Here is a 13,371-nt window from a genome sequence, read left to right as displayed (position 1 = left end):
GATTGTTAAATGAAACCTCTACTAAACTGATCTTTATTGCAAAACAGTCTGAAACAACTTCACCAGAAAGTACAATATGGCCTATTTTTTAACATGTCAACAAGCTTTGCATGTGGGAGACGTAATTCGGTCTACATAAAAGGTGCCCTTGAAGCGCGAAAATCGCGATGTTCGGAGGCCATGTAGACGACATTGCCAAGCTTTGCGAACTACGAACTTCGGAAGTGCGAATGTTCGTTCGACCGAATTCTCAGACGAAAAACGCACCATGTAGAACCGCGTTTAGGCATTCTTCCAAGGTTGGCGATTTTTACCGTTCGTTCCAAAAAATTCTTTCTTTGAAACTTTTCGTAAGCCCGCTCAGAAACTGATATGAACCTTTTCTACGCAGCTTCTGGAGCTTTGCAGCGGATTACGTCTACCCAGCTTTCATTCATGATTCAGGAATTGACAGAATGGAAAGATTCTTGTGTTATATTCTGAAAGCCTACTGTCGCTGCTGCTTGTGCATGCGTTCGGTTATCATGACGTTTTGAAAAAGATAAATGGGAAAATGGTCACTTATGACGGAGAAACCAACGCCAGAATACGCTTTGTTCATATTCGTATTGGTGATAAAAAGGATCTACAACACTTTGTGTCTGCATTGCGACACGTGTTTGTGTTTCTGTGTAAATCGGAAAACCGCTTGGTTCTATCGTTAACGGGAAAGACTCTTGCGCACGGCCGGCTTTTTGCACATCGATGTTGAAGTCCCCACCCATATTTATTTTCACTCGCTTGTATTAGAGGAGCTCAAAGCGGGCAATGAAATTGTTTATCTGACTGTTCCGGGGCCGGTACAGAACGCTGTAAATATTTTTGTTGCACAACAACCATACATGCAAATTGCCTCTTATGAAGGAAAGCTCCGAAGTTTTTTCGCATTGAAATTCCTTATAAGGATTCCTGTACCGCCACTTTGGTAAGGCTGGCTATTTATGAAGAAACTTTGGTAACCTTGAAACCTGCAAACTTTCTAGTTTGACGAGTATCATGTCTCTGCCACCATTATTATATTCAATTTGAAAACGAATTCCTTTAGAAGAACACTTGCCGCGGTGGCTCAGTGGTTAAGGCGTTGCGCTGCTGAGCATGAGGTCGCGGGTTCGATTCCCGGCCGCGGCGGCCGCTTTTCTGATGGAGGCGAAAAGCAAAAATGCCCGTGTGTACGAGAGTTCGGCACACGTTAAAGATCCCCAGGTGGTCAAAAATAATCCGGAGCCCCCCACTACGGCGCGCCTCATCGCCTGCGTTGCGTCGGCGCGTTAAACCCTTCAATCAATCAATCAATCAATCAATCAATCAATCAATCAATCAATCAATCAATCAATCAATCAATCATTTAGAAGAACAAGAAGTTACTCTTCTTTATGTAACCCTGATGGAATATATTGGCGAGCACAGGTAAAACCCATATCTCCTGAAGAAATATATGCGTTGTTAATGCTTTACACGTCGTGCGCATTGCGACTGTGCATGACTGGTGGCGAATACTCTTTCTGGGCAATACTTTTGTGGCGTAAGCTGCACTGGTCGACGTTGAGCAGTTTCCAGTGGACCTTGAAGGGCCGTGCTGCGCAAACGCGAGGAGCATTGAATTGGATTGGATTGGATTTTGATTGGATTTGAAATCCCATTGGAGGACGGGTGTGTAGAGAATTGGGTCTGCACATTCGCCGGTCTGCACATTCCAGAGGAGTGACGTCATAGCCGCGGCAGACGCACTGGCGTTGGCGTGTGCCAAGCTGTGGGCCTCGGTTGCGTAGTAGCCAAGTCTGACGCTGCGCCTGAGCCACTTGATAGCCGTTTCGCGTGGCTCCTTGAGAGCCGTGCTAGGGTGTCTAGCCACCATAGCCGTGCTGCGCGTGCGCGAGGAGCAGTGACTGGGCTGGACTGGATCAGACGGGATTGCATTGGATTGGACTGGATTGGAAGTTGTTTTAGCAGCAGTAAGAATGATAATAAGCATATTCTAGACAACCAGGACACTTAAGAATAACCAACCAGCTGAACCTTAGCTCAGGCTACGCATATCTTGGCATAGCCAAGCTAAGCAACTGCTATTTTTTTTTTCACCGCCCGACCAAGCGAAACGTTTGCCCTTCGCTTTCATTTGCCCAATAGCGGTACCAACAAGCTGCTTCAGTGTTGGGAAAAAGCTCTGGTTAATATAGAGTGGTGAGTCGGGCGGAAAGCCGAGGTCCTCAGTTGATAAGGAATGGTGGCATGGTGATAAGGAATGGTGGCAGCGTATCTGTTTTGCTTTTTTATGCACTGCACTTGGTTGGTACGGCTCTTGAATTGCACAACAATTTTCGGCGGTGCGCTGTTATTCTTCACCGGGACACGGTGACGCTCTTGAATCTCACTTTCTTCAATAGGTACCGCTCGGGCGTTGCCGATTCGCCGCACGATATAAAAAATGTTCTAATCTACAGCCGCAGGCGTTCCCTTTATCACGAGGTTACGAATCCTCAGGCATTTCTCTGATGCAGTCAAACTGTTTTCTAGCTGAGAATCTTGTATTTTAAGCGCTCAGCACTCTTTCGCAAGCTTTTCGTTTACTGGTTTCAGTTCTTTGTGTTTTTTCGCGAGTTATATGCACTCACTTTTGTCGGGCTCTCCGTTGAGGAAATACAAACTCGCCTCTATTCCTCTCAATTACTTTCCGAGACCCCTTTCCCTCTTCGTCTGAAAAGCGCGCACGTTTTTTCTGAGTTCATCGCGCAGTTTCGCTAAGTCAGACATGGCGCCTGCGACACAAGGGCATAAAAAGAAGGAATCGTGGCAGCAGTTTTGGCAGAAAATACAAAGTTGCCGCTTCACGGAACACAACAAAGGTGCTAACCTGTAGCGATACGCATAAATTTGGCGGATGTACCGGGTTGCCCTTGCCGCTGTCACGTGATGGCAGTTCTGCTGTTATGTTCCCCAATCGCTCTACTGTTATGTTCCGCAACATGATTTCGTGTCTGTGTGGAATAGGTGGCAGAAAGGCAGGGACGTGTTTGCGCAATTTGGCATATAGTGAGTATAAAATTAAATGGTATAAATATAAATGGTATAAATATAAGCACGCCAAGAAAGTGCTGCAAACTTTTCACAATCGGAGGCGTAGGGAACTGAAGAATTTCCGCAGCTTGTCAGGAGATCGGAAATTTCAACATGTCAATCTTATCACTAGCTATATAAATCTTCCCGGGGTGAGCCGTTAGCCCTGCAGCGCGCATGCGCTGCAGCACGGTGCGCCAATGCTCCGTGTGCTCTTCAAACGAGCGTGAACACCCAGTCACATCATGAAAATACCAAGGGCCCTATTGTGGACTGCACAAATCCCCAGGCAATTCGCCATGTTTTTTTGCGTAAGCCCGATGTAAACAATCAGTGACGTGATGCACATATAGCTATGACGACATGAAGGGTACTTTAACAATTCACTCATAAAGATCGCAATCAAGGTATCTTATACTGCGCATAAAGGATATAAAAACACTTGGCACGTACTATAAAAATTAAGACAATAGTTGAGGCTGTCACGAGAAACACATTTGTACAGGTTAAAATTGGCGTAACATCACAAGACAATCGAGTAACGTCGATCGAAAAGCGACGGAAAGACAGATGTCGAGCAAAAAACATCAAAATTTTTTTCCGTATCTATTTATTTCTTTCAATCACTTTGAGTAACAAAGTTGAGCTTTATGCTTCAATGCAATCTTTGTTACGTTATCACCTTCCCGACTGCCACCACCGCCACGCCATCGTATGCTTCTATGTTACAAGTTACGGCGTGATCACAGAAAAAGATGGCCGCGAACATCGCTTGTATGACCCACAAGAGCAAGGAAGCACTGCGCCTCATAACCGCGGAGCGCACCGATGTCACCGATTCACCCATTCGTCAAGCTCGACTTCAATCAGTGCTGTAAGAAAAAAGACTCACTTTTCTTTGTTATTTTTCTCTTGAGTTCGATCACGTGACCCAACCGCTTCCTAGGAGGAGTGTGGCCTAATGCCATGCATTGGATTCTCTTTGTCATGGAGAGGTCTGCACTGCCCTTCTAAGTTGCAGTTACGCAAAACAAACGATTTTTACTTTATTGCCAAACATAAAAGCAAAATAATGCACGTCATTTATACGCTCCCTGATCGCTGACTTGGAAACAGTCGAAACTATTAGTTGTTTCAATAGAAAACATGCTTTAAACCACGCGTCATGCGAAGCTGCGCCTGCTGCAAATTTCCGGCCATTTCGCGGCGCCGATGGTCGGCGAAATTTTGTGCCTTATTTCGCGGTAAAGCAGCCGCCATTTTCAAGCTGCTACGTAACATAACGTCACTTTTACGCAGGCTGAAGTTGCCGATGTGTGACGTGTTCGTTCCCGCCAACTGTTTAAATTACATGATTAGGAGAAGACAGCGCGGTGTACACACGGACACAAGGAAGAGTACTTGACACACACGAGCGCTCGTGCTCGTGTGTGTCAAGTACTCTTTCTTGTGTCCGTGTGTAAACCGCGCTGTCTTCTCATAATCATGTTAAAACAACACGCCCAGATAGCCACGTTAGTGTTTAAATTACGCCACGCCTTCTCAGCCAATAACAGAGAGGGGGAAATACCCCAGAATATTACAAGCAGTATTGTTGTTGAATAGCAAAGACAGGCCTACGTTGTCATATCCGGTGCATTTAGTCTAGTTTTTCATCGCCGGCCAAGAACTATGTGGTTTCAGTAAAGAGAAATAAGGCAAACATTATACCTGTTGACAGTAAACGTCATGAAACTTCAAAATGACAAAATTGATTGATTGTGGGGTTTAACGCACCGACCCAACGCAGGCGATGAGGCGCGCCGTAGTGACAAAACCACACACATGACAAAATGACAAAACCACACACAACCGCTTTGCAAACCGGAAGCACGTGATCAATACTGAAAGCCAATCAGAAAAGACTTCCGGCAAATTCCCCAGTTCCATGGGAATTTGTGCAGTGGAGAATAGGGCCCCAAAGGGTAAATTTGTGCTTGGCTGTTACTTGGTGATTAGGCTGCTGCTTTGGCCAAAGGGTCGTAAGCGAAGTGGAGGCCACCTTTCACACTTGCACCGCGTGTAATAAAATTGGGAAACACCTGCGTGAGCAGAGAACGCCAGTGAAGCGCCTTGTACCTGGCATTGCATAAGTTAATTCCTGAACAGACGGAAAAGAGTAGGCATCTCTTGCAGTCACTACATTCAGTTTTGCAGTAATTTACACAAATACGCGCCCACCCATCCTTCTTTCACACGCGGACTATTGTAAAAACCATGTGGTTGTGGACGGGCGTACCGGGCCTATTTTCAACAATTCGTCCGATGCCTTACACCACATACCATTTTCAAACACATCAGCGGCATGGGATCCCACCGCCAAGCAAGTGCTTAGATGGTGTCCACATGATGCTTTAACACTGTCGCTTTTCCAGGTTTTTTGTACGCGTACTGGAAAACTGGATAAAAAGAGTTTCGGGCCGTCGCGTCTCACCTTTTCTCCTCGGGAGCTTTGCAGCTGTTCTTGTAGAGGCTCCGGCAGCGTTGCTTGAAGTGTGACCGATGTTTCGTGATGCCTGGGGTGCTTTCAGGCGCCGTCTCAAATGGGATGAATCCGCCATGTGCACCAACCTTGTAACGATCAGTGGCAATGTCAAGGAACATTTTGCTGCCAGAAGTTAAGTATCCTGCAAGGATCATTTCCACCGACATTTGCAGGGGGGTGCAAAAGCCTTTGCCATTTCATGGTTTGGTCAAGTGCGAGACGAAAACGCACGGTACTGCAGGACTCTTACTCAAAACTGCAGCTATGAATGCCGTGCGTAATTGAAAGTTGGCGTCTCGGAACTTCATTTTATTTGCTTTGCAGCAATCGTAAGTCATGTCTCCTATAAGGGAAAACCCAGAACCGGTGTCTAGCTGTGCTGTTACCGCTGTACCGAGCACTCTGATCGTGGAAACACGAAAAAATTCCCCGCATTTCCCCGAGGGGAAGAATGTGAAAGTGCGAATGCACGAGTTGAATTTGCGCGGTTCGGTAATGTTCGCGAAAGAGAGATCACACACACACACACAACTACAAAGAAAGAAAGATGCATTTATTCACAGACACCTATTTGTGTTGTCGTTGTACTTGATTGCTTGAGCGGATCTCAGCTTTGAAATTTCGTGTCAGTACTCCTTTAAGCGGGTGCATTAGCCCTTCTCACGCCCGATTCCTTGCCAATCCCCCACGTGGGTATGTGCCATGTCAGCGGCCAGGCAGCGCGCGCTCATCTCCCCCCGTTGCCAAGGAAGACGAGGAGATTCCTGGCCAATCCCCCACGTGGGTATGTGATGCGGACATCGCCGGTGGACGCAGGTTCAGGGTCGCTTAAGAAGTGCATTGCACTTAAAAGGACTAATTATGTCCTCAAGCCGGAATCGTGCTCACGCGCGACGAATTTTGCTTCGCACATACACCACGAAACAGAAAACACTCTTTATCTGCTTGTTCCTGCAACTAATTTGCACGTTTATGCGGCAGTAATAGCAACACACAACGTGAGTCCTTTTGACGGCCGCTGAAAGAGCCACTCGTTCATTTATTACCATAAAAAAGCACCCAGAGCAAAGTCCTTACGGCTCAGGTGCCACTTCGAACCTCCGCGAGTGAAAAGAACACACCGACTCATGCAATCTTTTTTTGTTCTCCTACTGGCGGTCGTTTACCTGACAGGCCTTGGAGAATTTTGCGAGAACAAACCGTGCACATTTCAGTCAGTCAGTCAGTCAACCAGTCAGTCGGTCGGTCGGTCGGTCGGTCGGCCGGTCGGTCGTTCAATTGGGCACTTCTCTTTATAGATAGAGGATAGTTTATTGCACATCAGAGGGGTACAAGGGTTTACTTGCCTTCCTAAGCACGCAGTGCTTGTGGGAGCGCAGGCAAAACAGCAGCGCTTGACCAGACGGGCAGTAGAGGTGATTTTGCGGAAAGGAAACAAAGAACATAAAAAAAGGATCGCGATGACGAGCAGCCATTGACGTATAAAAAAGGAAAAGAATGTGACATATTTTTCGCTGCGGGGTCTCCATCAAGGATTTAGCTGAGGCTAAAAATGGTGGGATGCAGAGGCGCCGGCAGGCGAGTGCAAAACGGACACTTGCCCCCCCCCCCCTCAAGAACCAGCATCACTTGCCACGTCCCCTCCTCGCTCTCCTCCGCTCCACCCGGGATGCACTGGGTTTGCTTCTTAAGGGGGCGTGAGAAGAGGTCCCGCCTTCCTTTATTGAGGAGGGCCGAGAGATTAAAGGCGATCAGCGGCGGAGACAGGCGAGTCATGGCGCCGGTGGTGGTCCTGCGTGGCAGACTCCGAGCGCAGTGCTGTCGGCTCGGTGTCTCGATCCCAAATGCCGGCCGCGTTACTCGTGCCTCGTGGCTCTGAGGTCACGCGATGCACTGCTCCGGCGGCGCGAGCTCGGCTGCCGCGGCAGAGCTGCTACACTTACCTCAAGACAAAATCCTGCCGACGCCCGTGGTGGGATGGTATCAATGAATTTGGGCAAGTTATTTTTGAGGGCAGTCAGGAGATCCTCCCCATGGCGATCTTGGCTGCAGGATCAGCGTTTGTACGTATTTACGCGGGAGGCACAGCGGGGTTCTGGTCGGAAGGTGTAGCCGATTTGACCAGAACCCTGTGTGCCGATTCGACGCGCTGCACATTTCCCGTTGTTTTGATGCTTAGCGCGTCACGGACAGGCTGGGGTACTCGCAAAAGAATATTTACGCAATATAACGCTCTCATTTCAAGGGGGCTTGGGCGGGGCTTTGTTTATTTGGGAATCACAGGTTGCACGTATGCGGAACGACCCGCTGGAAGTCGTCTTTGTCACGCTGGAACTTCGAAGCAGGGCTTCATCAAACGGATCATGTGGCCACGAGTGCACACAAAGCTACAGCTTGTCATTGGAGCGCGCTTGTAGACTGCCGCAGATTAGTTGCAACAAAAAATTACACCCATCTTCCCGAAGGAAACCATGAGTAGGATGCGGAGCGTCATGGGGGTTCCGTTTGCGTTTCCGTGATCTTGGTTAGCCAAATTTGGTGTAAATGTAGTGAACCCCGTAATGCTCATATATCCTACTCATGGTTCCCTTCGGGGACATGGGTGTAATTTTCCTTATTGCATGCGTATATACGCGAGTGAGACGAGATTGAAGTGGTATCTAAAGGTCTGTTAGTGTTTGCGCTGATGCTCTCACTTAATTGCGTCAGCACACTCACTGACGGCGGTGTTGCTTCCATCCTACTTCATCTGAAGAATCACGGAGTCAAGCGCAAGCACAACCGGAGTCGAGCGAAGCATGCGGGCAATCCTTAGGCCAATCCCTAGGGGCATCCTGCCAAAATCATCATCAGAAGTGCTGCGGACGGGGCGACAGCAACGTATACGGTCTCCTCTTCGCAGCTTTGTCTTCTTCTTCTTCATCTTCAGCGGTTCCCCTATGGAAAGATGACGACGGTGGCGCATGCGCAGGTGGTGTGCGGACGCCGGACCACCGCCGACGCCACGGGATATACCTCCGAGCATCATACGCTCCGCATCTAAAAAGGACCAAGTCGATCCTGAAGCCAGAATCGTGCACACACGCGAGCGATTTGGCGTGTTACATACATCAAGAAAGAGAAAACACGTTTTAGCTTTGTGTTTCTCGAACTGATGTGCACGTTCATTCTGCAGTATTACCAATCCGCAACATCAGTCCTTTTGACGGCCACTGAATGCGCCACTCGTTCATTTGTTAGCGCAAACAAGCCCCCAGACCGAAGTCGGGACGGTTCAAGTGCCACGTCGAACCGCCGCGACTGATGTGGAATAAACCGACTCATGCGTTCTTCCTTGTCCTTCTCCTGGTGGGCATTTATTTGCGAGGTCTGGGGACGTTTTTAAAGAACAAACCATGTACATTTCCCGGAGGGTCATAGTTGGACACGATGAAGATCTTATTGTTATATTTGGCAATGCCTGAGCCCAAGTACCGGCTTGATTTCCATATAAGCTGCGTGAAGTGACCGCTGGCAAACTGGAAGGCATTTGTCCACCTGTGCAGCTTGATTTCGTCGTACCAGCCATCCACGGCTCTCCTTCCTGCGGGAAAAAATGGGAAGGGTAAGTGGGTGAAGTGGCAGAATTGCGCTAAAAGCATGTGACTGCTTGCTGAAGAAATGTCCCTGGTTGCGAAACGAGAACGAGGTGCGCGTGCACGTGCAACTCCTGAGCATGGTTTGTGCACTTGCAGCTGCCTCGCAGCGGGCGCGACATTCGAAATCAAAGCCCATTTCTTAATAGAACGACGGTTAAAACGCGAAGCTTTTTTCCATGCAACCTGAGTGCACGGCAAGTTTCCAAACTGCTCCGACTGTGTCGGGATTTTTTTCTTTTAACGAACGTGATGTGCCTTTGTGAAACCCATATTCATCGTCTGCCTTCCCACTGAGCAAAGGTGGCTTTTCTGCAGTGCGTTTTCACTTACTGCCGCCATCAGTGAGGCAAATAAAAGCTTCGCGATAACAAAAACGCTTGGTTGATACTTTCTGGCGTACATAAGCGGTAGGTGCTGAATGAAAGGCGGTCGTTTTAGCAGTATATTTTTGAATAGCGAGAAAAAAGTAAGATAAAAATAGGAGAAGCAACGGCGCTTTCTAGGACGGCCAGATAACGTCACACGCGCTTGGCCTAAGTTAAGCTTGCGGCATTTCTCGCGGGAGAAGAAACTGTGTGCCTGCCGCGATCGCCACTTTGCTGCGGAGCCGCGGATTGAACTGTGGCTGCTGTCATAGCGATTTTTGGGTGCCGCTACCCTTTCCTTCGCGGTCGCAACTATGAAACTTTGTAGTACGTGTCAGTTTTCATTGTAATAGGTGTTCTCTTTTATTTCCGTGCTCAATGCAGTTGTGACCATCTCGAAGCAGCTGCATATTAAAGCAAAACTGTCTACCTCTGCAACCCAACGGTTCTTTCATGGTGTGCGGGACAAGAAATTCCCAACGATGAGAGAAAGCAAAGGTTAGGAGAGGCCCTGATGTCACATTTGTGAAGCCGAGTCCCGCCATGATTTGAGCCCACTGAGCCCAGCACCCTTTCCCATCATCCTTTTCTGTTTCCGGTTTGATAACAGCTTCGCGGTACGGGCGGGTCGCGAAAGCGAACGCAGACGACGGGAGCAGTGTTTGGGCCCGTACAGCACGGCGGTGGGCGCTACGTCTCAGCCGCGAAGAATTTCGCTTTGCTTCACAATGAAGAAACGCACAGCAAGCAAAACACCGACTGTAGCTCTCGCCAACGCTGAGCGGGGAGGCTTTCGCCTGCAGCAGCCGGCTCGCTCCGCCGATCTCGAGGTGACGCCAGCGCCGCTGCTGCCGTGATACGAGTTGGGTCCGCCTCCAACGGCTTTTGGAAGCTGACCTAATCTAAAAACGTTTGCCGTAACGACTGCGCTGTGTTGGAAGCGTGTCGAGGCAGCTAGAGTCAAGGCGCTGTAAAAAATTGTCTGTGGCATTTGGCCGAATTTAGCCGCTGCAGCCATAAAAATCTAGGCAACGCTGTCTGTGGGCTCAAGAAAAATGACGTCACTTCCATCACACTTTTCGCAATGCATTGTGATGCTAAGGGCCTCTCCAGAGTACCTATTCTTTCCTCAATGCTCCCAACGCAGCTGGGAGGCGGAGGGCGCTTTTCACTCACGGAGAACAGTGTAGATGGTGTGGCGATAGGGCGTTATTACCCAGCGTTCCCCGTGTTCACCCCAGTGGGCGCGTCGGCGGGAGCCTTCCATCGGCTTTGTCGTCTGCTCTAGCAACAGTGTTGGGCCTCTTTGGGCGCAGTTTCGCGTCCATTGGGCGCCTAATTCGCACGGCTTTATTAACTCGTTTGGCAGCACCTCCTGGGTATCCCGGGCCAGACGGAATGAAGCGGTCGTACGGCAAAGATACGCTAAACATTGGTTTACCGGGCTGGAAAACAAAATGTAGAGACGCTGTGGGCACGTCCATTGCGCATGTCGGGATGTAGGTATAAAAGTACGTTGGTGTCGTTGCTATTAAACTGTTGGAAGTGTAGCGCCTGTCTGTGTCTGCTTTCTTGTGTGTTGTGTACCTGCGCCACTCAGTATCTTCGTAAAATGTAGAGAGCATTTACAGACATGTGGCCGCTAGAGAAACGCCACCTTTTGCGCACTGCTTGTCACGAATGGGACTGCGCTTTGTAAATTGGTGAATGCCCATTCGGTTGTGTTTTCACAGGTATTACAAAAGATGAATGGAGCAACCGGTTCTGATAAAAAGCGATTATAAAAGTTGCCTCACCTTTCTCGCAATTCTCAAACTTACGAAACCAGTATAAATTTGTATAAATGGGAATCACTAAGCTCACATGCAAGATTCTTTCGGAGTCTGCGCTTGCGTCGCGCGGTGGTGTAGCCCCGAGCTAGCACATCAGGATGGCTAGGTCCTGCTGCCTAACCTTTTGGAAGGTGCTCCTCTCCGTTGTATTTCTTCCGACGCACGGCCGGGCTACAGCGGTGGCGTCCGCCGCTTGAACCCGGCCGTGGCCGATGCTGCTGCGTTCGGGACGGCGCCTCCGGGAATCCCAGGTAAAGGCTGGCAGAATCTCTGGTTTCACTGTTTCTAGAGCCAAGTGAGTGAATTCAAGTGACGTCGGGTGTAGAATTGTTGAGGGGGTCGTCCACAGCTTTGCATTCCAACCACCTTCACAGCGTGGATTGGAGAATATTTTATCAATTTGTATAGCGGAGGCAGTTTTGGGGTGCCCAGGAAATGCTCAAAGCTGTTCTGGGCAGGTAAATAAAGCAGACAAAGTATCTGATCGCTCGCTCCCGCTTGTCACAATGGGCCGTTTTGCCTCCTACGTGTACTATTGCTCCTTGCATACGAGATACATCCTAAATAAGCAATTCAATCAGAGCACATCATAATTTTCTGAACGTAATCCTGTGTTAATATTATGCTGCTCAAGATGCCAGGAAGTGTTTTTTTTACCTTAAGTTTTCTACTTAAACCATTCCTTTCCCAGGGAAAGCATGTACCTAATGTTTTGGGGATAATATGTGCAGACAAGGAGTTCAGCCCAAAAGGGGTCACTGTAATTATCAGCGTTCATCGATGACTGTAACCATGTTTCAACGATGTAATCGCATACAGCCACGATAAAGCACAACGCAGCTATTGGGTGAAATAATCCACAGGTAGAAGGCGTAGTAATGAAAACGGCATGTACGCAGCCTTACAGTACCGTGCACATGATATGCGGGGTCCATGCTCCAACCATAGAAGAGGTTCTCGCCGTACTTCTTATTGCGACTCCTGTGCACCATTTTTCCTATCTTGTCCAGATAGAAGGCATAGGCTTGAGCATAGCGACACATCTGCGAAAAGTGGAAAAAAGCAGGCATTAGTTACGTGCAGCAAGTGCCGTGCACGCACTGTAGTCCATGATAAGCAGCGCAGACGAAAACAGGACAAGGAGAGTATGGACAGCACGAACGCGGTATAGCAGCTGAACTTTTATTAGAAAAAACCAATGGTATATTAGCAAAATGTGCGAATAAAACACAATAAAAATACACAAAAACTTGAGCCATCCGCCAATTTCGCTAACAGATGACGAGGTTGTTTTCCTAGACAAGTCGGGTGTGTAAGTGGTTGCATTACATAAGTTACTTTGAGCCGTTTGTAGTTTCTATTTTTTTTTGTTTTCTAGTTGCACTTTTTGCTTATATAACACGTGTTTTTTCATAAAAGTGTAGTTGCTAGACAGCGCTCGTGTCGTCCATACAAGACAGAGGCGACAGAGCCTCCTCACCTCCAACGATCGCCCTCGATGGGACCTGGGAGCTACTCCGTACACGGTGAGGAGAATGCTGAAACTAATCGCGCAACGAAAGACACGCTACATCAACAGCACAGAAGAAGTTTCACTCGGCCTAGGATGTCACTTGAAAAGCTAACGACACAAAGGGACAGAGAAAGGGGAATCGCTCGGAGGTTGTGCAGTGATGCAAGGAAAACATTAAGCTTGACCGTGAGAACCACAGGTGTGTGCGACATGTTGAAGAATTTTCTGCGCGACATACGAAGAGCGGAAGCTGTGCTAAGGCGTTTAAATGATGAAATTGAACAGTTTATCGACAACGACTACCTTAATGAGGAATTCACCGATAACATTGAATATGAAGACATGATAATTAACAGTATGAGCCGGTTGTACCATCGATTAAAAGATGACAAGGTTGACACCAGCG

At 48.3% G+C, this 13,371-nt stretch overlaps 1 protein-coding gene across 1 annotated transcript in view; it reads right to left on the bottom strand.

Moving 5' to 3' along the window:
* Nucleotides 1–8,944: 8,944 nt before the first annotated feature.
* The window catches only part of LOC144158331 (uncharacterized), a 69,923-nt gene continuing 65,496 nt past the window's right edge, over nt 8,945–13,371 (bottom strand). Inside the window, exons 12-13 of the mRNA XM_077689153.1 lie at nt 12,363–12,495; nt 8,945–9,200 (exon numbers count right to left, since the gene is read on the bottom strand). Of these exons, the coding sequence (XP_077545279.1) occupies nt 8,974–9,200; nt 12,363–12,495 (360 nt within the window). The 3' untranslated portion in view covers nt 8,945–8,973. The remainder of the gene's footprint in view (nt 9,201–12,362; nt 12,496–13,371) is intronic.

This window comes from Haemaphysalis longicornis, unplaced genomic scaffold (genome assembly GCF_048455015.1).
Source record: "Haemaphysalis longicornis isolate Haplotype H1 unplaced genomic scaffold, Haemaphysalis longicornis Haplotype H1 scaffold_10, whole genome shotgun sequence".
NCBI lineage: Eukaryota > Metazoa > Arthropoda > Arachnida > Ixodida > Ixodidae > Haemaphysalis > Haemaphysalis longicornis.
Note: the sequence above shows the minus strand (reverse complement) of the source record. Positions and strands in the feature narration are given on the sequence as shown.